At 42.3% G+C, this 21,540-nt stretch overlaps 1 protein-coding gene across 2 annotated transcripts in view; it reads right to left on the bottom strand.

The window, feature by feature from the left end:
* mei-41 (meiotic 41) overlaps positions 1-21,540 on the bottom strand; it is a 128,016-nt gene that overhangs the window by 15,600 nt on the left and 90,876 nt on the right. For both annotated transcript variants that reach the window (XM_065441630.2, XM_070531796.1), the window contains 11 exons: positions 17,659-17,758; positions 17,455-17,580; positions 16,071-16,246; positions 13,678-13,873; positions 11,686-11,796; positions 6,979-7,047; positions 5,704-5,906; positions 4,098-4,224; positions 2,596-2,685; positions 1,437-1,544; positions 186-343 (listed from right to left, as the gene is read on the bottom strand). In XM_065441630.2, the coding sequence (XP_065297702.2) occupies positions 186-343; positions 1,437-1,544; positions 2,596-2,685; positions 4,098-4,224; positions 5,704-5,906; positions 6,979-7,047; positions 11,686-11,796; positions 13,678-13,873; positions 16,071-16,246; positions 17,455-17,580; positions 17,659-17,758 (1,464 nt within the window). The remainder of the gene's footprint in view (positions 1-185; positions 344-1,436; positions 1,545-2,595; positions 2,686-4,097; positions 4,225-5,703; positions 5,907-6,978; positions 7,048-11,685; positions 11,797-13,677; positions 13,874-16,070; positions 16,247-17,454; positions 17,581-17,658; positions 17,759-21,540) is intronic.

Here is a 21,540-nt window from a genome sequence, read left to right as displayed (position 1 = left end):
AGCTAGTTCCTCAACAAGGGGACTTGACCAATTGAAGGCAAGTCCCCTTTTTGAAATGTTGGCAGCAGCAAAATTCTTTTTCGAGCCACTGTTGATGACGCAAGAATATTTTACTGTATCAGACTATGTGATGTAGACATGCTTCATTCGCAAAGTGTAAATGTAAATGACAACATGATACGTACTCAACACTGGTGGCAAGTTCGGGCATCATCTCTTTAATCTCTTTGCTGGAGACAAGTAAGCCTTTTTCACGGTAGATGCGGTTCAGAATGAACCGGAATCCCTGAAGGTCTGGAATCCATTCAATAAGCCCACATTCCTCATTCAGAGGAACCACATTCTGCATTGAGAAAAAAAAAAAAAAAAGAGGGGGGGGGGGCAGGGGATAGAGAATGAAGAAAACTGACAGAAACCTCTTGCTTAATTATAGTAAAGTTAATTAGCAAAGCCGAGCATGGCATATAAACTCTGGCCATGCTGACTTGAATCACTTCAGTACATCTCACAGAACCATTTCCCATGTAGAAAACATCACACCACACTAAATAGACCCCATGACACAAGGACCACCACCAGAAACTGCCATGACCCTCGATTTCTGATTCTTTTACAGGCGGCAAACCACGCTGGAACTCACAATGAAACGGCACCTGCTCTTTACCATCGGCGCCGACTACACGCGGAGTGGCGATAAAGTAATGTGATGCACGGTACTTTCATCTGTTGCGCAGATTGGCCTTACGATAACCCAACTGCCGTAAAGTTGGTTTAGCCTCCTCTGAATTTTAAAAACTGGAAAGAAAAGCTTTCTGTGCAATAAATAGAAGATCGCCACAAAACACAGGTCCACCAGTAAACTGAGAACCTCGTTGTTATTCAGTACAACAGAATGTCACTAATTCATTATTTTCAGAGAGGCTAAACAAACAAACACACACACACACACACACACACACACACACACACACACACACACACACACACACACACACACACACACACACACACACACACACACACACACCTGATTCTATTCAACAGAAATTCTATTGACAAAAATTTCCAGATTTTCATATATACTAGAACTGAGCTGTAATCAGTGCTGGCATACTATGTTGATTTTCCCTTCAATAAGAGTGGACCATGGTGTATATCTTGATTTTATTTACCTAAGTTACTGATAGCTTGCAACATTCTTGTTATGCAATGCTAGGAGACTCCTAGCATGTGCAGCACGGTATTTGTGCAAAATTTTTAAGCGATAAATTTTGTGAAAAAGTTTGATATTTGATATTTGATTCGACATTCTATTCAAAACCCACTACTCTATACTTGCACACCACTACTATTCTGGTACTCTTGTGACAAGAGGATAATGTAGGCAGTGCATTATAATGAATGCTAAAATGAAAGATTTCTAAGACGCTACATACGTAAGTGCGTATGTGCAGTCTGCGCCTGAGACCTTCAGCACTCTGCTTGAGGTAGCGATTCATTAGGTTGTTGAACTCCATGAGTCGGCAGTCCTTGCGAAGATCATCCTGTGTAGCCAAAATATACATTGTTAATGTGAAATGAATACCTTGTAAAGAGTCTAGACAAGTGTAAGCATGATAATGCAGTGACAGGTATAAACTGCAAGATGTTCAACAAATAGCCCTCCGCCACCTTCAAATATTATAAATGCATCACACATGTACTGAAACTATCAATTGTTGAAAGTCACAAGCTCCATTGGTTCTGTTAAGATATGCTTTCGACAAAGCCAGGAAAGTTGGCATATTTCTGCGGCCATTTGTGTCAATGATTGTTGAAAAGTGTGTGCGTACAACACAGGTTTTGGATGTCTTCCCTGTTTGCATCAAATCTCTCAAAGTGTCAAAAGAACACAATTACACCGAGAGTAGAGACCTCAAAACTCCCAAGTAACAATATTCAAGCATGTGCTTGTGTGTCGCTACTAACTGTTACAATACGGTTTTTCAACAGTTACATGCTACAACTAATTGTGGCATAAAAACTTTGGCAGCCAGTATTTAGCAGCACGTTTCAGCATAGTACGAGCTTATGCAAGTGCAGGACCACCTGAGTCTATGGTAGTGGATTGCACCCGGACATGAGTGTGCACGTAAGGACTGCCTGTTGAAAAGGACTGTTATCTATAATACCACAATCTCCATATTTGTCCGTAGAGCTAAAATTGTTTTCTCAACATAACTCGATGTCTTGTGGTTGAGCTTGCTAGTATTTGAAGTGCAAAGCTGTGGGGCAAAGGAGCACAGAACTTGCACAACCTTAAACTTATTTTTTGGGTTATAACACATACACGTACACACACACACAAGGTATCGCATTACATCTGCGCAAATGCGGTAATTACGTGGAATAACTCTGTGAATACATGAATTTATTATGTGAATGTGAATATGCAAATTTATTTCTCTATTTTTTTCTCTCCATGTTTGAGCACTGTAATTGGGGATGAACATAGGAGGTGGGGTATATGTTCAGAGAGCAGGCTATGCTCACTAACAAAGGCATATGCTAGAAAAGTGTTACGAAATCAGAGACACCCATGCTGCAGTGACAAACCTTTGGCTTTAGCATCATGGCATAAGTTTTGCCATCACTGCCCTTCACACTGATCTTTTTTGGCTTCTGAAGTGATGAGAGCACATCAACCTGAAATAAGAGATATTAAATGTTCATTTTAGCAACAGTCGGGAAGCTTGTAGTAGCATCGTGAACATGTGCAGATGTACACACAGCTGCATAAGGTAAATATACTCTGCCTACAACAATAAAGTTATCTGACGGAGCTGTAGACTGAAAGACATCTTAATAATATAACTTCTTTTACTCAGTCTGATTTCATTATTTCCTGCAGGGCCAGATGTCAATGTATTCGATGGATTGACCGTGCAATTAATGTCAGGCAGCAAGTTTGAAAGCCTACATCAGGTGACATAAGCTTACTGTCACTAAAAGAACTAGAATGAGGAATGGAACATGCCACTGAAACACTATGCTGGTAATTTATTTATTTATTTATTTATTTACAGGATACTGCTGGCCTTAGTCTTAGGCCTTGGGCAGGAGTGGACAGTGCGATATACAGATGAACAAAACACAAATTAACAGCAAAAATCATTACAAGAATTCAATACATTGCAATAGACATATTCCCTGATCCGCACAAGCCGTACAGAGCATTCCAATGAAAAAAGCATTACAAACTTTACAATATAAAGCATGCTAAAAGGGCGATAAATACAGCACATCAAAAGTGCAGTTTTATGTCCCAATAAGTAAGTCACTCTAGCACTGATCCTTTGCTAACACAGCTGTATATTCTGGACTGATCTAGTCATGCATGTAATGATTATTTACAATTCTTGCAGCTAAAACATGCACTAAAGGACATAGGAGAAGTACTAAAAATGTTTCGCTAAAATGGTACTCGGAAGAAACTTCTTTCATCATAGTGAATTTGTAAAAGAGAATTCGAATTCCTGTTTCAATGCAGTGCAGAATATGCAATGCAATGCAGAATAAATTCTAAGGAGTAAGGCCATTCCCATGTCACAAGCTAGCTGCACATAGTACAAAACCTGTTTAATTTTTATTTTGCTAAGTTAAGTACTTTACATATTACAGCTCTCATCCAACCTGGGGCTCCGGAAGTTTACTTTGAGTGTGGGGGCAAGAACCAGGGCTCATTTCATCTACACAAACTATTATTATTATTATTGTTATTATTATTATTTCTTATATTGAAACCAAGGTTTAATTTACTATATATTACAGGGGGTCGGCCTTCAGGGCTTAGGGGGCAGTGCCCTCTAGATCAGGAACCACTGCATTCAATAGCACTGCACAAACAGTATCTCGAAACACCAAGCTATTGTGAAAGTACCAGAAACTTGTGAATATCAGAATGTTATACATAATTTGCTTGAGCAGTAGAAAACATGCACAATGGTGAAAAGGTTTTTGCTATCCAGGCACAGTTAAAAATGAAAGAAAACACCCCAGGAGACGTGTTAGACATGATTTTGCAACTAGACAGGTAGAGGGAAAAGATTCATTGTTACCCGGTCATTGATTGAAACTAAGTGGACGGGTGTCTGGGGGAATGGCTTGTGGTCCCTGGGTGTTCCACCAGTTGGGAGTGACACTGACGTGGCCGACTGCAAAGGCAGTAGGATGCGGCTGAAGCCACTGCATGCAGGATAAAGAAAAAGTTAGTTAATTCGGGTTTAATGGCGCAAAAGCGACTAAGGCCATGCTGCGCCAGTCACAGGACAGTATAAGATCTGTTGTTACTGTAGCATTAGCTGTGGTATCTTAAAGTAGATGTAGATAACCGGTTTCATCTAAAAACTCGAATAAGTTAGTGAATGGCACTAGTGGATCGTCGCCCAATATTAAGGCAGGGTGCAAAGGTATATGTAAGTGATATAAATTTTTGAAATGTTTCCGCCTCTGTGTTTCAGTGTGTGGACATGATATAATGATGTGGGTTACTGTAAGCGGTTTATGACATTTCTCGCATGTTGGTAGGTTTTCGTTTCGAAGTAAAAAATTGTGTGTTAGATGCGTGTGTCCAATTCGAAGTCGACATAGCATTACTTCATAGAACCGTTCTTGGTGAATGCATGATTTCCACTCGCGAAGCAGGGGTTTAGTCATATGTAACTTGTTATTTACGCACGAGTTCCATTCTTGTTGCCATTTTTATGCTTGGGCTTTACGAACTGCTCAGATACTGTCTTTGTATGGAAGTATTATGTGTGTTATGCTTTTTTGCTCTGCCATGGACGCGCTTCTATCTGCTGCTTCATTCCCTGGTACACCAACATGGCTTGGAACCCAGCAGAATCGTATGGCTTCTTCGTATTTCTTGTTAAGTACTATGTTTAAGATATTGCCAAGCAGGGGTTCAAACATGGAGTTTAAGTTTAGGTCTCTTAGAGCATTTAACGAGTCGGTATAAGTTAAAAAAAATGAAAATAAAACATTTTAGGGTTTTATGTGCCAAAACTACAATCTGATTACGAGGCACACCGTAGTGGAGGACTCTGTATTAATTCTGACCACCTAGGGTTCTTTATTGTGCACCTGAATCTAAGTACATAAATGTATTTGCCTCTTGCCCTCACTGAAGTGCGGCTGCGGCGACCAGAAATGAACCTGCGACCTCCAGCTCAGCAGGCACATAGGACAGCACAAGCAGTTTATGGTGATGCATAGGAAGTTAAAGCAGGTTAGCGCTCTGAGCCCAGCATTCCATTTCATACCACTAAATAAAAGCACAGAAAAAGAATCAAAGAAAAAAAAAGAGCACAGAGTGGTGAATTGCACTTTTGAAACAGAAAGCAAGCAACTTTCACCAGTGCCAGAGGTTGGGAGTATGAGAAAATGAAGCACAAGTATAACCAAGGAAAAGCCTTTGTATATACAAAGCAACACCTGTTGATGTCACAGACTGTGGAAATGACTAGCTGAAGCTACTAAATTGTTAGTTAGTAGAGAAATAATTACACCACTGCATTCAAAAATGAAAGATAATTAATCCCAGCAATTTTCGTAGGCTTCCCCTACAGAAGAATGACCAAGATTCACTAATATACAGTTAATTTGGTCATAATAATATGGTCACTAAATATACGTAAATTTGGCCATAATGCGGTCACTCACGGGTCTTTCAGCATCTCGTGAAAGCCCTTGACGTGCACTGAGATTTGAAGTAAATTGGTCTCGCCAACAGGCCGGTTGCACAGCTCCAGCAACTTCTCGCAGAGGGATAGCGTGTCGCTCAGGAACTTCGCCAGGTTTGGGTTCTGCTGTCGTGCCAGCTGAAACACCTGCTGACACCGTTGCACCCGCATCGGGTACGAGGACTGCGTGTTGGATGCGTCAAGTGAGTTGGTTGACCAGATGTCCGGTTCCCAATATGGCACCAAACAATCTTCCTGAGCTCATTGCAAAAGGTGTTGGCAGAAGTCCCTTCTCCTTGCACCCTCAGTGCACATGCAATAATACACAGTGTAGATGCACAATTACAAGAAAGATTTCCAGCAGAAAACACTGATATAAACAGAAGGCAAGCTGAGACATGCCGCACTGCTGGACTAGCAAACAAAAATTTATATTCTTTTTGACATTTAACATAGTATAAAACAACCAATTCAGTGTTTTTCTTTCTTTTTTCTTCTTGCCACACTGATAATTTCTCACGCTGATAAGACTGGTTTTGTGCAGGTAGCCTTATTATTTTTCTGTCAGTAAAACTGATGGTGCACTGATGCATGGTTGCTTGCTCCCGTCAATGGCCATAGCTTCTTCCCTCCTGTCCATGTCAGCGTTTTATGTCGGAAATCTCTCATGCAATGTACACCTAACGAGCTCAGGCAAACACTATTCTCGAGTGAATGTACAACATCTCAATATATGCCACTGTACAATCAATCGAGTACTAGTTACAAAAGCTCTGTTGCATTGTGACAAAATTAACGACGAGTCCTAGAGCAAGGACTGACACTTGCTCCACTTGTAAGGATTCTGCAATACATCTGTTCACATTTACATGCATCTATTTTTCTGCAACACTTCACAGATTTATGATGGGTACTATGCAATCATTGAATATGAAAGCTCCTGTTGATGAATTTGTTTAAACTGTTGAAAAGAGCATGTTTAATAGCTCACCTAGGGAAAAAAGATGAAAAAAAAGAAAGATGAGTCAAGGTTGCTCATGATTGGTCAGGCACCATGAATGCCATATGTGCTGCGTGGGGCCTAGACAACCGTGTTTGAAACAATGAAAACACAAGGAGAGCAAGGGAAAAGAAAAGGAACAGCTAAGTTAGGAATATGTGTTGCAAAGACACTTTGACGACAGCCACAAGATATTGCAAAAAAGGTGGTATCTACTATGTTTCCATTAGCAGCAAACGCACAAAAAACTGTTACCTTGGAGACTGCAATCATCATCCATACTGCCTGTGGTGCGTAGGTAGCGAGCAGGCGAGCTATAATCTCCTAAACAGAAAACGAGAATGGGGGGCGGGGAGTCAAAGAAAAGAACAGTTGACAAAAAAGGCAGTTGGAGCTAATGCACTGTGCCACAGCAAGTATCGCTCTGGTGGCACCCTGATAGATAGGAAAGGGAAGTATTGTATAGAATTTATGGCAATGTCGATTGGTAAATGAGCCCACACATCACATACTTGCTAATTTAGGCAACATTAGCATAATAATATTAACACGATCAGTAGTCATGAGCGATGTTTAGAAGTGCCTAGAGTCGTGAAGCATCAGCTCCTGAAAAATGAGATGGCTTTTGTTAGCAGGAGACGAATGGTAGTTTCCATAAGTGAAGATGCTTCAAATATTTGAACCCCTCCAAATGGTTTCAAAAGCAGTCACCATCATCACCAGCCTGCTTATGTCCACCGGACAAAAACCTTTCTCCAATTACCCTTGTCTTGTGCCAGCTGACCTAATCTTATGCATGAAAATTTCTTAACTTCATTGTATTGAGTAATATTTTTTAACTTACTTTCGAAGCACTGCTATTGAGGCTGCACACCTTGTCACAGCAAAGTAAGTTCAATGAATGCACTCAAGTCACTAAACCTATTCTCGAATGACTCTAATGGTGAAGTGCAGTTGCTCAAAAGGACACTAAATCTGCCCGTCTGACAGGGACATAACTAATCTGCCTACACATCACAATACTTACCACTGAGCTCCTTTCAACTCTTGGTGACACCATGAGTATATGAACATCAAAATTATCTGCTCAAGACAAGTCACTGGGATGCTTTCCTGTGGCCTGAAGAATACCATCTAGCCATCTCATGCACTGGCAACCGCATTTCCTTTTACCCTCACCGTAAGCAAACATTAATTTATGTTTTGCTGAACCAGCAGCCACATGACATGACCCAATTTAGAAAGGTTTAGTTTCATTACATTTTACTTCCAAAGAACATTTGAGTTTTATCTAACTAAAGACCAAAAGATGACTTCACCTGGCAGCCCATGGAATTCTGAAGACTGTATGCTGGCACCAGAGCTTCAAGGAATCGTGTTTCTTTCTTTCATATTTCAACAAAGTTCACAAACTCATATCCACACATCACTACAGGAAAAACTAAAGCATTAATCAACCGTTTATTAGCCTTTAGGCTAACATTTTTATTTTTCACTATCTTTGACAGTCCACTCTCATGAGGTGCACATGTTGCCATCGCCAATAGGAGATGACAAAGACATGTGTGTGATCATAAAACAACACAGGTAAGAAGCGTGAACAAAAAAGAAGAATCGCCGGAAAGCCTCGAGGTGTGAGCGTAGAACAGGGAAACAGCGCCATTGTGAAAGGAGAAGCTGAGAGAGGAAGGCAGCAGGAGAGGAAGAAGCAGACTGATGGATGATGGGTCCACGCTCCTGCCCATGCCTATTGCTCCTGAGCTTGCAGCTGAACGCTTAAAGCCTTCGGGGCTTTCAGAGGACCATCAAACACAGCCTTTCTGCACTTGGCCTACACTCCTGGTATGCCTTCACAAGTAACCATTCCTGCTACGTTACCTGGCCGCCCGTCTGCGGTTGGAATACCTCAGCCACAACAGACAATCGACGCAATCATGTATGGTGACGTGTGAACATTTGAACTTGGTTCACATAGTTTGCGGACTAAGTTAGGATGTCATAGTTAAGTGTTTCTAGTTCATATTTTAATTGATATATTATGTTTCCAGGGTGTCTATCAAGTTGACACTTCCAAATTCCCTGAGTTTTCCAGGTTTTCACCGAGTGTCTTTGCAAAATTCCCTGAGTGACAAAGAACTTTGTTTTATGTCAACACGGGCTGACACTATGTCGCCCGATGCTGTCACTCTCTAGTATGTTTAAAAAAAAGGCCTTAATCCAGTTTTCATATAAGGAGTAGTGCTTATTTTATTCAAAAAGAAAACAGAAAGGAGGGGTTAGCAAAATTCACAGCGAATAAAGTATTTTCGAGAAAATGGTAAAACCTATTGCAAATCGAGTCGAGCATATTCAAATATGAATAAAAAGGAGATGCATACAGAAGCAAATATTTTCGAATACAAGCCATTTCTATTAAATGATGCCAAGCTCATTGGTACTAGGCCTGAACTTTGGCACAAGTGAGAGTCTCTCTTAGCAGCTGGAAAGTCAACTTCAATTGTCCTGACATACTCTCAGCCCATGCACAATGTCTCAGTGTTGCGTGTCATGGCTTTAAAGAGTTTATTTTGATTTGGATCAGGGACACCTGCCTCTGGGCGTCAGCCAATACCTTCATTATTGAGCTCAAGCTCCTTCAAAGAAGAGGCGGCACAGTTGCTTTCCAGATCAATTCTTAATGCAACAGTCCTTCCAGTTTTTGTCCTCGTTCCATCGTGCGGTCGCCCCACAAATCAGGTGAAGCATCCTTTTGGTCAGTTGTACAGTCAGCGTCTATCTTTTCGGACTTCCTAGGGGTTGCAAAAACGTCAAAAACATAGGGCAATCCGAAAAAGTGAATGCCAGACTTTTAGTGTCCTTAAGGGCTCAGATCACCACAGGCACGTTCAAAAAAGCTCTGAAGGCCTTCCAGTACACTTATTAGGCATATCGGCGCTGGTACTGTGACAGGAGACAGCGCGTGCAGGCGTGTATAATTAAGGAATACATACTGTGTCCTGTGACAATTGCCCTTTCTACGCTTAAGCTTCACCGCAATAATTTGCGTATGCTTCACCGCGCAACATGCCGCATTGAGGCGAAGCTCACTTTTTGCAACCGGGAGTATGCAATGCGCTGTGAATTCCGAGCTTCGAAGCCAATCGCGAGGATTACAAAGGCGGAGTCGGTACCATTGCTGACAGTGGCGAATTCTTTCAATGAAAAACACGGCACCGAAAGGAAAGAACCTTAATAGCGAACGTCGAAGCAGCTATAGTCAGATGCAACTTAAGTCTGCAGTGAAGCCCCGCCCATGCCCTCATAACCACCAGCCACTGTTCCACCGCAAGGCTGCAAATACTTCACACTTCAAACTTTCCGTTACCTAAATAAGGCGGTAACCACAAAAATAAATTATTAGCGCATAATTTTACACGTTTTCACTCGTCTGTTATAGTGGAACAGTGAAACCTTAATTCTTTATTGAACTGAGATAAAACACTTGCTTCACTGCAACCATAGGCCTATTCGATTCAGCCAGGTTTCTCTGCACCTTCTGCGCCTATTCATGGTGCACTGCACCTAGGCCTTCAATTCCCCGAGGTGCAGCGGTGCACCCTGCACTCCCGTGCTCTATGAACGGGGTGCATGGCAAGGTGCCACCGCGGTGCAGTTTACCCTTGAACCTTGCAGCGAGTGGGTGCAGCCCGGCACACCATAACTGGCACCCCCTACACCCTTTCGTTTGTGGTGCTGTGCACCTTTTTCGGAATTGACAAACCCTATTTATTGTCAAGTTTCACTTCAGTTGGCCGTGAAGTTTCATGAATAAAATGGACTCAGCAATGAAACTAACCGTACTGTGGACTTTTAAAAAGTGAAATGCTCAGACTCCATACACTTTGTCCATGTCTGTTGCACACCTCATTGCTTCCACCTATGAAAAGACTCTTCAAGAACAGCAGATGCTCCGGAAGTATCAAGTATGATGCCATTTTGAAAAGGTCGCATGACGATTTTGCTTGCTTCTGGCAGAGTAACACAACCCCGTGCAGTCCGTGTGCCTTGGTTGCCAACTATTTTTTTTTTAAGTTGTATTTTATTATACGTGCAGGGTTGCCGTGATGGTGGCTACGGCTGCCAGCGGATCTGCATGTGAGAGCATTGGTTCGACGTGCCAATATAATCAATATGGCAGTGGTAGTGGCTTTGATTAATGCTGTTTTGGTCCTGCAATCATGGCAAAAAGTCCGGAAAAAATCAGACGGCGAAGGGCTCTTGAGCCCGACATTTCAGAGGTTCTTATACATTGACTCTTATGGGATAATATGACTCTTCGGAGGTCTTCGTGGTGGTGCCGCGAAGACCTCCGAATTATTGGGCAAGTCCAAAAAATCACCCGTACGGAAAATCGGTCATTCACTGTACAACAGCAACTCCTCCAGCCGACGACATGATGTCAAAGACAATTCATTACGATTCCTCTTGTTACACGAGCCAGCATTAGTGCAACTTCCGTTCCCTTTCAATAAAATCACTAATTTTATAAACAATTTTTATAAATTTTATAAAAATGTTATAAATTCTAAATTTTATAGAAAAACCTTATGGTAATAAAAAGCTAATTTTTCCTGATAAAAACGCAAATTCCCTGAGTTTTCCCTTGAGTATTTCCAGACTATTTTTCCCGGTTAGTACACATGCTGGTTTTATGGAGAATTATACATAAATGAGTGCGTGTATATGCAACAGAGATCATATGCTTCATCTTCATTTTCTTAATTCTGTTTTGTATTGAACAGATTAAGGAATCTGCTACGGTGAATATACCCACACTGTGACATCCACCCATTGGTCTCTTTCCTAGAACTATTCTTCTCTGAATTTCTTTAGTATAGCTGCTATCTTCTACAAAAAAGAAATGCAGAGGTACAGACATGCTTCTTGTTTTTCAGTCTAAGCAATATAAGAGACAAAATGCACCTTCAACATTGCTGATACCCGTTCGTGCGAGTGGCAGATCCTGGAGATGAGCTGTGGCAATGCAGTGAAGAACAAATATGGTGGCAGCTGGTTCAGAAGTGTACCCAATGCCTGCACAAACAGAAGAGACTGACTTAAGTGTATGCACTGGGAAACAGCAGCACTACTGATCAAGAGAACAGGCCCAGCAACAAAACGAGGCATAGTTCAGCTAGATCTTTCGGAGACCAAAGCTTTTCGTTCAATGTTCAATTGAAACATTGTCATCTAAGCCAATGTACACTACAGTCATACATTTATATGTATTTGTTGTTGTTCTGCATTTTGTATATTTGTATTTTATATCATTTCTCAATTTTTGTTAGTGTCGTCCTACGAGGAGTGGATTAAACCGGCAACTGGCTCGATGGATTCCGACAGGGTCATTCTGGACTCGCTCTTGGCTTTTGCAAAGGACGCGCAGCTCCTCAGAAGGCTCTGAATACGCCTCCCCTCTCCTCTTCCTATTCCCCATTAAAGGCCTTCGAGCCATCCCTTAATAAATACATCTTGTCATCATCATCATGTTATGTGATCTTCATGCTGTGAATCAGACAACTGTTTTTAAACTGTCACTGCTAATTCATACCAATAAATAAAGAACTGCTGCATAGCAGATGGCCCTGTTACTGCACGCGATGATCTTGCTTAACCGAATTTGTGTAGTCATGATGTTGAAATCGCATAGCTTTAAGGACTCACTATGCACTCAGACATAACACTTTGAAATTACAAGATATCTGACAGTAAGGAAACACGCATATATAATTTCTTAATATTTGTATAACTACAGACTGCCGAATTTCTGTAAAATTTCCTGAATAATTTTTTTATTCCCATCGTAGCAGATTTACTTTTTCCTGCAACATAATATTACCACTCATCCAGTTGTTTTCAAGCTCTCTGAGTAAAATATAGCAGAAAAATGCTCCTGGAAAGTGAGCTTCCCTGCTATAACTCCAGTGGTATACTCTGTGTCATACTCGACAGGCAATGCTGCGGAACCTACGCAAGCAGTCCAGTCATAGAAGTCTCACTTCCAAACATTGCACAGTGCAGTTGTTTTTGATCTGCAACACTTTCTATAGAATAACTACAAATATTTCAACGACAACTTGCGGATGTAAGGTTACAGCAAGCCACACATTATTTGTGTACCTTTCGAGCTTACAGTACGCAATGTACTATGCTTTGGTTGTAAGCGCAAAGGGTATATTTAGGCCACTGGACACAAAGACATGTTACTCTACTCATTTGGTAATAAACAGGTCCAGGCCTGTGTTGCCTTCCTTTCAATAATTGTACTATTATTTGCAGCATAAAATTATAAGACAATGTTACATCCAGTTACATTGCACTTTTATTTAAAATTTTGACAATCCTTTTTCGGGGTACATACGCACTTTTTCGAAGAAGATTTAGATTTACCTCTAGACACAGCACACATGCAATAGCAAACTTGACACAGTGAATACTGACAAGCAACAAACTGTTTTTCGATCACAACGACTTTTCCAGTGACTTTGGTGCTGCCAATTTCGCCTGCTTCAGGAACTTGTTTGTGTGAACTTGCTTGAAGCAAGTAGTCTTCTGGAATCTTTTCAACATGAGTAGACATCCAAGGAAATGTTTGAAAACCGACAAGCAGAACTTTCTACTAATCTTTTTTTTTTAACTTGACGCTACATTCATAAAATCGTAAACTGAGCCCATATTCGTAAACTTTATAGAAAACTCGAAATAATTGGCAGGTATGCAGTTGCATTATAATTGAACAAGATTATACAGGCCAAGAAACAAAATCAGAAGAGAGAAGGCCTTCAAGATATTCCTTGCTAAAATAAAAGAAGAGAAAGAAGAAAAATGCGGAAGCAAGGACTTCATTGATGTAATAATTATTGAGATGAGGATACAATAGCACAATTACTTAAAAAAATGTGCAAACACACACACCCTGTCTGTCATGTTCTTGAGGTACCCCTCGAGCTTCTCAAGTCCAGGAGGCACACGACGTGCCCGGCTCATCTCGGCAACTTGAGAACCCAGGTCAAACCAGATGGACAGCATGCGCGGCATGGAGTGGTACATGTGCTGGCAGCCATAACGAAGCGACTCCCCGTAGTGCCGCACCACGTGCACCATCGTGTCTCTGACAGCATGCGTAAAATTGGGCAGGTTTTTGTTAAAAAAGATCATCTCTGAGAGAAAACACAACATCGAACACGGTTTGCTAAAATCAATTGCTAGCACTGTTAGTCCTTCCAGGTTCCCAGTTTCAGCTCTATGGGTTAATGAAGTACTATAGCGCCAAACAGACGACACAAGGAGAAGAGACACGGACGAGCGCTTCAGTATATATAGTACTTCAGTAATGCACCAACTAGCCCAACAAAAAGTTTTGCTCTATGGGTTAACACTGGCAAAATACAGTGAATAGCCATATCTATTGTTAAGGATGTTAGCAAGCTGCTTTCAATAATTAGGAGTGTTTGTGACGTGCACTATAAACAATTTAGTCAGCAGATTTCCTTCTTATGGTCCAAATATTCTGTAACTGCATGGCCAAAATTGATGTACTCCTTCATTGCTTCGAGAGGCTGACCACCAATTGTCACATTCTCTCCAACTGCTTTCTCACATATTGTTTCTTCCACTACAACTTAAAGTGGCTTATTTTTTTTTTTTTCATTCCCAGTAGCTTGGTAATTTTTAACAACCAAGCATAGCACATACATTACGCGCTGACGAACGTGTCTGCAAAGTATTATGGGACTTTGCGCTGCGAAAATAGCTGAAATTTCAAACCAATCACCACACTCCTTTGCTCTCAAGGCAGTCAACTCCGAGCCTGAGAGCCACGGTCGCACACACAACTACCTTGTCTAAGGTGTCTGTTGTCACTCACCATGACTAATAACCAATGCGAAACGCACAACGCCACAAGAAAGGACGCAGGGCTCAATGCCAGGGTACATCCCTTGGTTCTGCTGTGGGAGAATGTCGGGAAGGAACACTGCTTGGGAACGCAACTAGACGCAGAGGGAGAGAGTGTTCACGGTGGCAGTGACACTTGCCTCCTGGCGGCTTGGTAACAAGGCAGTCAATTTCTTCTATCTCCTTCAATAATGAACCGATTTGAAAAATTATTCCAGTAAAACCCTTCTTAGACAGCCTTTTACAGATTTAGTGCATAAAAAAAAAAATTGTAATGGGGCCTGGTAAGGGGCCCTTTAGGATGAAGAAAAAATTTGTGGCAATGCATAATTTAATCAGACCTAACTACTGCTGTTCTGCATTCAGCTTTAGAAATTTGCTCAGCTGCAATTCAGAGAGATACAGACAAAACTGAATTGAACAGAGCAGTAGACAAACTTTGTTGGCAATCATGTAGGAAATGTGGCGTAATGGAGTCAAAGATGAAGTCATGTGTGAAAGTACTGCATGATGTTTACGCAACAAATGCCTCATGTCAACTGCAACGAAATCTCACTTTGGCTAAATATGTTATAAATAAGTAGTATATACCACTAAAGCAATCTTGGAAAAGCCCCAGGGCTGCTAACTGCATAATTTTCTTGTTAGCTGGCTGATAGATGATGCGTGCGCCTGGCAGCTATCACTTGACATAAGTGTCAGCATGCCACCTCCGAGGTTTAACAGCAAGCCACTGGCAGCTGCAAGCGCTGCCTTATTTTGGATGTCATGCCAAACCGACACATTCTCTAGGTCATGCATCACTAGGTCATGTAAAGATGGCCTGAGTGCTGCATAAGACACACTGGCATTTGATCGTGATGCGTCAGTGTAATACTCCGGGCATGAGTATCTCACCCAAAGAACTAGGAAGCGATCTTAATATGTGCTTCTGGGGCATTCTTACCTGAAGAAATGATGTGTCACATTCTATGAGCTGCCACTGCCATGACATAACAAAGCTTTGCTGAAGCACGATGCTGAAGGAGTAGTACACCTACTTCTTTGCTGAGACTCCACACATGCAACGAGAAAGGCTCTCTTGCTGCAGGTCGATTGTGAAAGAGCCTGGCACTGGTCATGTAATTTATGGTCGAATAGGACGGCTGTACAGGGTTGGCATTTACGTTTAGAAAATACGTGAAGCTGGAGAACCTCTTTTGTAGATGGAGTGACCACAGGTGTAATGGCAGCATTTATTTTAGTTTTGGTATCGAAAACAGCTATTTTTGCAAGGTTTTCGTAGTGCTTCCACTCGTATTTCAAATATCAAATATTGCACGGAGGCTTCTTTATATCTACACTATCTTAAACTAGGCTTTTTACACGGTTCACACCATTTCATGCACAGTTGAACTAATCAGTAAACATACGCTTTCTTTTCTGGCTTCTCGTTTAGGGGCAGCATGGTGTCGCAGTATTTGGCAAAGTGAAATAATCCATCCTCCCAGGTAGCGCAAGCTCTTGCTGCACTCTTGTACAGGAAGGCCAGTCGTGTACTTTCCACAGCTGCAGACTCTTCGCTGTACCGTGCCAACAGCAGACGTGCCTGCATTCCAAAGAACAGGCTCTGTTTTGAAGTTCCTTAGACTACAGAGAAAGAAGCATTTTAGGAGTCTTTTGACCCTTGCAAGCACAAGCGATAGGACAAATAATGCTATGCTGGGCAAGGAGAAAATGTAAAATGGCAGTCATATGGAACAGATTTCCAATATGTCTTCAGCATTATGTCGCCTGGTGATGCTATGCCCATTTAGTTTGGTTACAGATAAAAAATCCAAGGACAGCTAAGCACTTGAGTTGTGAATGCGAAAACATTAATGTCCAATTGAATGTCGCTGAATGTTCTCTCAAGGTTTGCACTGTGAGTAACATTTGCATTATTGCTTGTTCCGCCCGCTGTGTATTGGGAGAGTTGACGATGGTGGATTTCGCTTCCTGCCTCTTCGCTTGTTTTGCCGCATTCTTCCACTCCCTTACTTCGTCTGTGGTGTACTGGCATGAATGGCCCCGTTTCGCTACTGCCATGGTTGTGGCAACCACAAATGTCGATGCTTCTGACTCCATAGTTGCACCGTAAAACCTCGTTAATTCACAACTCATTAATTTAAAATTTCAGATAATTCGAAGTAGCCGCCGCGGTCCATCCAGCAATGTATTACAAGCAATATGCAACACATCCCGCTAATTCACACTGAAATCCGCACCGCCATCAATAATTCGAACTTCCCGCCATCGTGGATGGAAAGAGTGCTAGTGCGCAAAAGCACGTTGGCGACGCTAGCGTTGCCTTGCGGGCCGCGCAGCGTTGCTTTTTCCATCTGCTGCCCTTTGTTTAGGCTTGACTGGACAGAGACGCGTTTGCATCTGGCCATGGCATGGTCAACGCCTCTGTTGCAGGTCGCTTCTCTTCTGGGAGATTCTGTATAAAACTCAAGGGCTATAAGATTGTCGCCTTGCGCCGTATGCTGTATGTGCAAGAGAAAGCATGTGAGGGTGAGCTGGCGAACTCGGTTCAGTCTAGCATGCTTGAGCGAGGAAGGCGGGGCGGATGCGCACCCTCTACTGTTGCGCGTGCGAGGCACGAGGGTGAGGTGGAGGGAGTAGGGGGGGGGGGGGTTATGTTTTTCTCCGGCCGCTGCTAAGGCGGCTGCTGCTTACGGTGCGGCCATGCAGGCGGGCACCGTATAAAAAATAAAAGGTATAATAAAACGTATAATAACAATGAACTATCTTTTAAATGAAAGGTGAGCTGACCTTTGCACATGCAAAGCGTTCTTCAGGCGTGGAAGATGAATCACTGCTGCCACTATCCGTAGCACAGCCAGGAAAATGACGTTCAATGCCACGATGAAGTTGTGCAAGGGCACGCTCCCTTTCTCCCTGCAAGCAATATCGTCAGCTCTAATCTGTGACATACGAAGACAGTCACAAAAAGCAACTTTAGGCAAACTTGCTTACTTTTGCCCAGAGCCACTTTGCCTTTTCCAGGAAGATGTCTGGCAGATCACAGCCATCAGTTTCCAAGAGGCAACTGTAAGCCTGCTGCAGATGGCCATTCCTGGAGTTGACAAGTTAACCATGAATGTGTGTGCGGCCACAATAAGCCCTGACCTGCACTATGCCACCTTTGAAAGTCATCCTTGAGCGTGCCCAATTTTCGCTGACAGCGTTGTTAGTGTAACTGAAACATGCAATGCTAAACTTCAAAAAAACAATTTTGTAGTTTGTGTTAGGCACACAATGAAGCACTTGTGTAGTTCAATTTCTTACAGATGTGACTGCTAAATTTTTAGCGAGAGGCAGCGATGAGTGAACAGATATCTATAGGCCTCCTGCACTGCCCAGACGGCGGTGGAAAAAAAGCGACTCATCGCAGCATTGAGTGGTACATAGTAAGCTGTCCGCTAATAACAGGGTTACCTTCACCTCTCAGTTATTCTCGCATCAATGCTCGCTTCTTGTAGCCTTCAACCGTCTTATCGGCACATTTTCCAGCCTTTAGTCGACGGTCATCTTCTGTTTATGGTTAAGCGGTAAAGAGGGGGTGAGGCACAGGGGTACGTGCATGCCGACTTTTGTACGTACATGCACACCGGTGCAACTCGGAACAGTTGGCACTATATACAACCATTGCCAGCGACAAAGAGGAAGATGGAGATGCACAATATTTTGTGAATGATTTCTATGATGCACTATTGGTAGTTGCAAGCTAAAACCCGTACGTTAACTCCTAAAACGCAGATGCACAACACTGCATCGTAATTAATGTATGCTAGTTTAGGTTATCGCAAGACAGATGCGGACGCTTTACGCGGTACTCGACATGCACTTATCGGCAATTTACAGGTCCGAAATTTGTATAAAACATATCTGTACGTGGCAAAAAATGAGTGATTGCAGAGTTGGCGTCATATATGATGCTGATGTAAGTTAGAGTCATTAAAAAACCCTGAAATAGCTCTCGGTATAATTTTGACTGATTTTCTCCCCTTCTCCTTTTTTCATTTATTATTATTATTATTATTATTATTATTATTATTATTATTATTATTATTATTATTATTATTATTATATCTGTGTTGGTGTCGAGAAATCGTGCCTATCGCTGCGGTTGGTACAACATGGGAACTTGTTCATCGGAGGCCGCAGGCCCCCTGTGACGAGTGCAGTTTCAGTCGCATTTGATCAAAACTTAAACTGATGGAAAGATTGCCAAAACATATGCATGATTGCTCAAAACATTTCTTTTTTTTTTCCTGTTGTAAAGGAAGTTGTGGCTTCGCATTCTATTGTTGTCACTCTGCTCTCACGGCACTCTATCTCTAACACGAGCGGCCATGAAGGAGTACATGTAGTTTTGCTTTCCCCGTGTGTCGAGGGGACCATATACTGCGTTCTCCCCTCTCTGCGTTGTGCGAATAGGATGGAAAGTCATTAAGCTGGACCATGTGATGCAATCTTTGTCCTTGGCAATTCACAATGCAACACTAGCATTGGTGACCACGTTGCACTGCTTTTTGCATCGGTCTGGTGAATGAGGTGATCAACTATTCTATGGCAGTCTTGTTGTGTCTCTGAGAAAGGAAGAAAAGTTAGCTCTTCTTCTAAGTGTTACATATGCAAAAAACACGAAATACACACCAGAAACAGGTCAAATAGTTGCTTTGCATTCGATAGCTGAGCAGCCAACTGAGGCAGGGAGCCAGACTCCATACTATACTCGATTCCACACTTCACGTCAGTAGGTGGTGCCATACATTTTTTTCCCAAACACCAGCGCATGAGGCCTATGCTTCTTACTTTAAGACTTTCTTTGATTAAACACCAACCCAGTGCTACCTCTCATCTACTTCTGGGAGTGAAGTGGTCACTCTATTTCATTAATCAGGGTGTCTAGCAAGTTGACATTTCTAAATTCCCTGAGTTTCCCAGGTTTTCCCTGGGTGCCTTTGTAACATTCCCTGACTGATGCAGAACTATGTTTTATGTCAAGACGGGCTGAAACCATATCGCCCGATGCTGTCACTCTCTAGTAAGAATATAAAAAAATTTTTTTAAAAAGACGACTTAATCCAATTTGAATACTAAGGAGCAGTGTTTATGTTATTCAAAAGAGAATGGAAGGGAGGGGTGAGTAAAATGCACAGCAAATAAAATGTCTAAAAAAATTGCAAATGGAGTCGGACATTCTCAAATACAAATAAAAAGGAGATGCATACAGAAGCAAATATTTTTTAATATGATCTGTTTCTATCAACTGATAGCAAGTGCTATCAATACATACCACTTGCTATCAACAATAGCAAGTGGTATGAGGCCCGAACTTTGTCACAATTGAGATTCTCTCTCAACAGCTCGTAAGTCAACCTCAACTGTCTTGACATACTCTTAGCCCACGCACGAGGCCTCATTGTTGTGTTTCACTGCTTTAAAGAGTTTATTTTGGTTTGAATGAGGGACACCTGCATCTGGGCATCAGCCAACATTTTGTTTTTTGAGCTCAAGCTCCGTCAAGACGGCGGCAGCACGCTTCCTTTCCCGTTCATTCCTCAATGCGTAGGTCCTTTCTGTTCTTGTCCTCATCCCGCCACTCCTTCATCCCACGAACCATTTGAAGCATCTTCTTGGTCAGTTGCACAGTCCACGTCCGAGTTTTCGAATTCCCTAGGGGGCGCGAAAACGTCCGAAAAATTGGCCAGTTGGAAAAAATAAATGCATGTCATTTACTCCCCTTAAGGACTGTAGGCACATTCGAAAACACATTCGGTACACGTATTAGGCATATCGGTGCTCGTACTGCGACAGGAAATACCGGGTGCACACGTGTATAATTAAGGAATACATACTCTGTCACGTGGCAATAGCCCCTTCCCAGGCTTGTTATGCTTCACTGCAATACTTCTGCATATACTTCACCAAGTAACATTTCTGTACAGAGGCAAAGCTGACTTTCGGGAACCAGCATTATACAATGCACCGTGTTTTCCGAGCTCCTAAGCCAATCGCGAGGACCACAAAGGCGGAGTCCATGCCACAACTGACAGCAGCGAATTCTTTCAATAAAAAACACGGCACCCAACGGCGAGAAGCTTCATAGCGAACGTCGAAGCAGCTAGGCCTAGCGTTGTTGTAGTGGTGGCTACGGCTGCCAGCGGATCTGCGTGCGAGAGCGCCGGTTCGAGGCGGCGAGGTAATCAAAATGGCAGCGGTGGTGGCTTTGATTAATGCCGTTTCGGACCTGTGGTCACGGCAAAACGTCTGGAAAATCGGACGGCGAAGAGTTCTTGCGTCAGAAATTTCAGACGTTCTGATACATTGACTCTATGGGATATGTTGTGGTGGTGGTGCCGCGAAGCCGTCCAAATTATCAGGAATCCGGAAAGTCGGTCGTTGACTGTACACTGGCAACTCCTCCGGCCGACGACAGGCCGTCAAAGACGATTTATTAAGATTCCTGTCTGTTACTCGAGCCAGCATTACCGTGACTTTCGACCTTTTTAATAAAATTACAGCTAACTTTCCCTGATAGAAGTACAAATTCCCTGAGACTTCCCCGAGTTTTTCCAGACTACTGAATATCCCTGAGAATTCCCCATTTTCCCGGTTGTTAGACACCCTAATTAATGTACCTTGGCAATTTCAGCAACAAGGAGTTATATTTAAGAAACATGTCTCCACTTCAGTGATTTCAAGTAGCATCTGGGGTTGCATAATAATAGACATATGGCTGAGGAATCACATAGGAGAATAACTTGAGACAAGAAGGGGTGTCATATTCCCCCCCACTGCAGTACGGGGCAACACATTTGATTGAGGAGCATTTCAGAGTGTAGTAGGGGA

The sequence above is a fragment of the Dermacentor albipictus genome, chromosome 1 (assembly GCF_038994185.2).
Source record: "Dermacentor albipictus isolate Rhodes 1998 colony chromosome 1, USDA_Dalb.pri_finalv2, whole genome shotgun sequence".
Taxonomy (NCBI): Eukaryota; Metazoa; Arthropoda; class Arachnida; order Ixodida; family Ixodidae; genus Dermacentor; species Dermacentor albipictus.
This window is presented reverse-complemented; position numbering and strand designations above follow the sequence as displayed.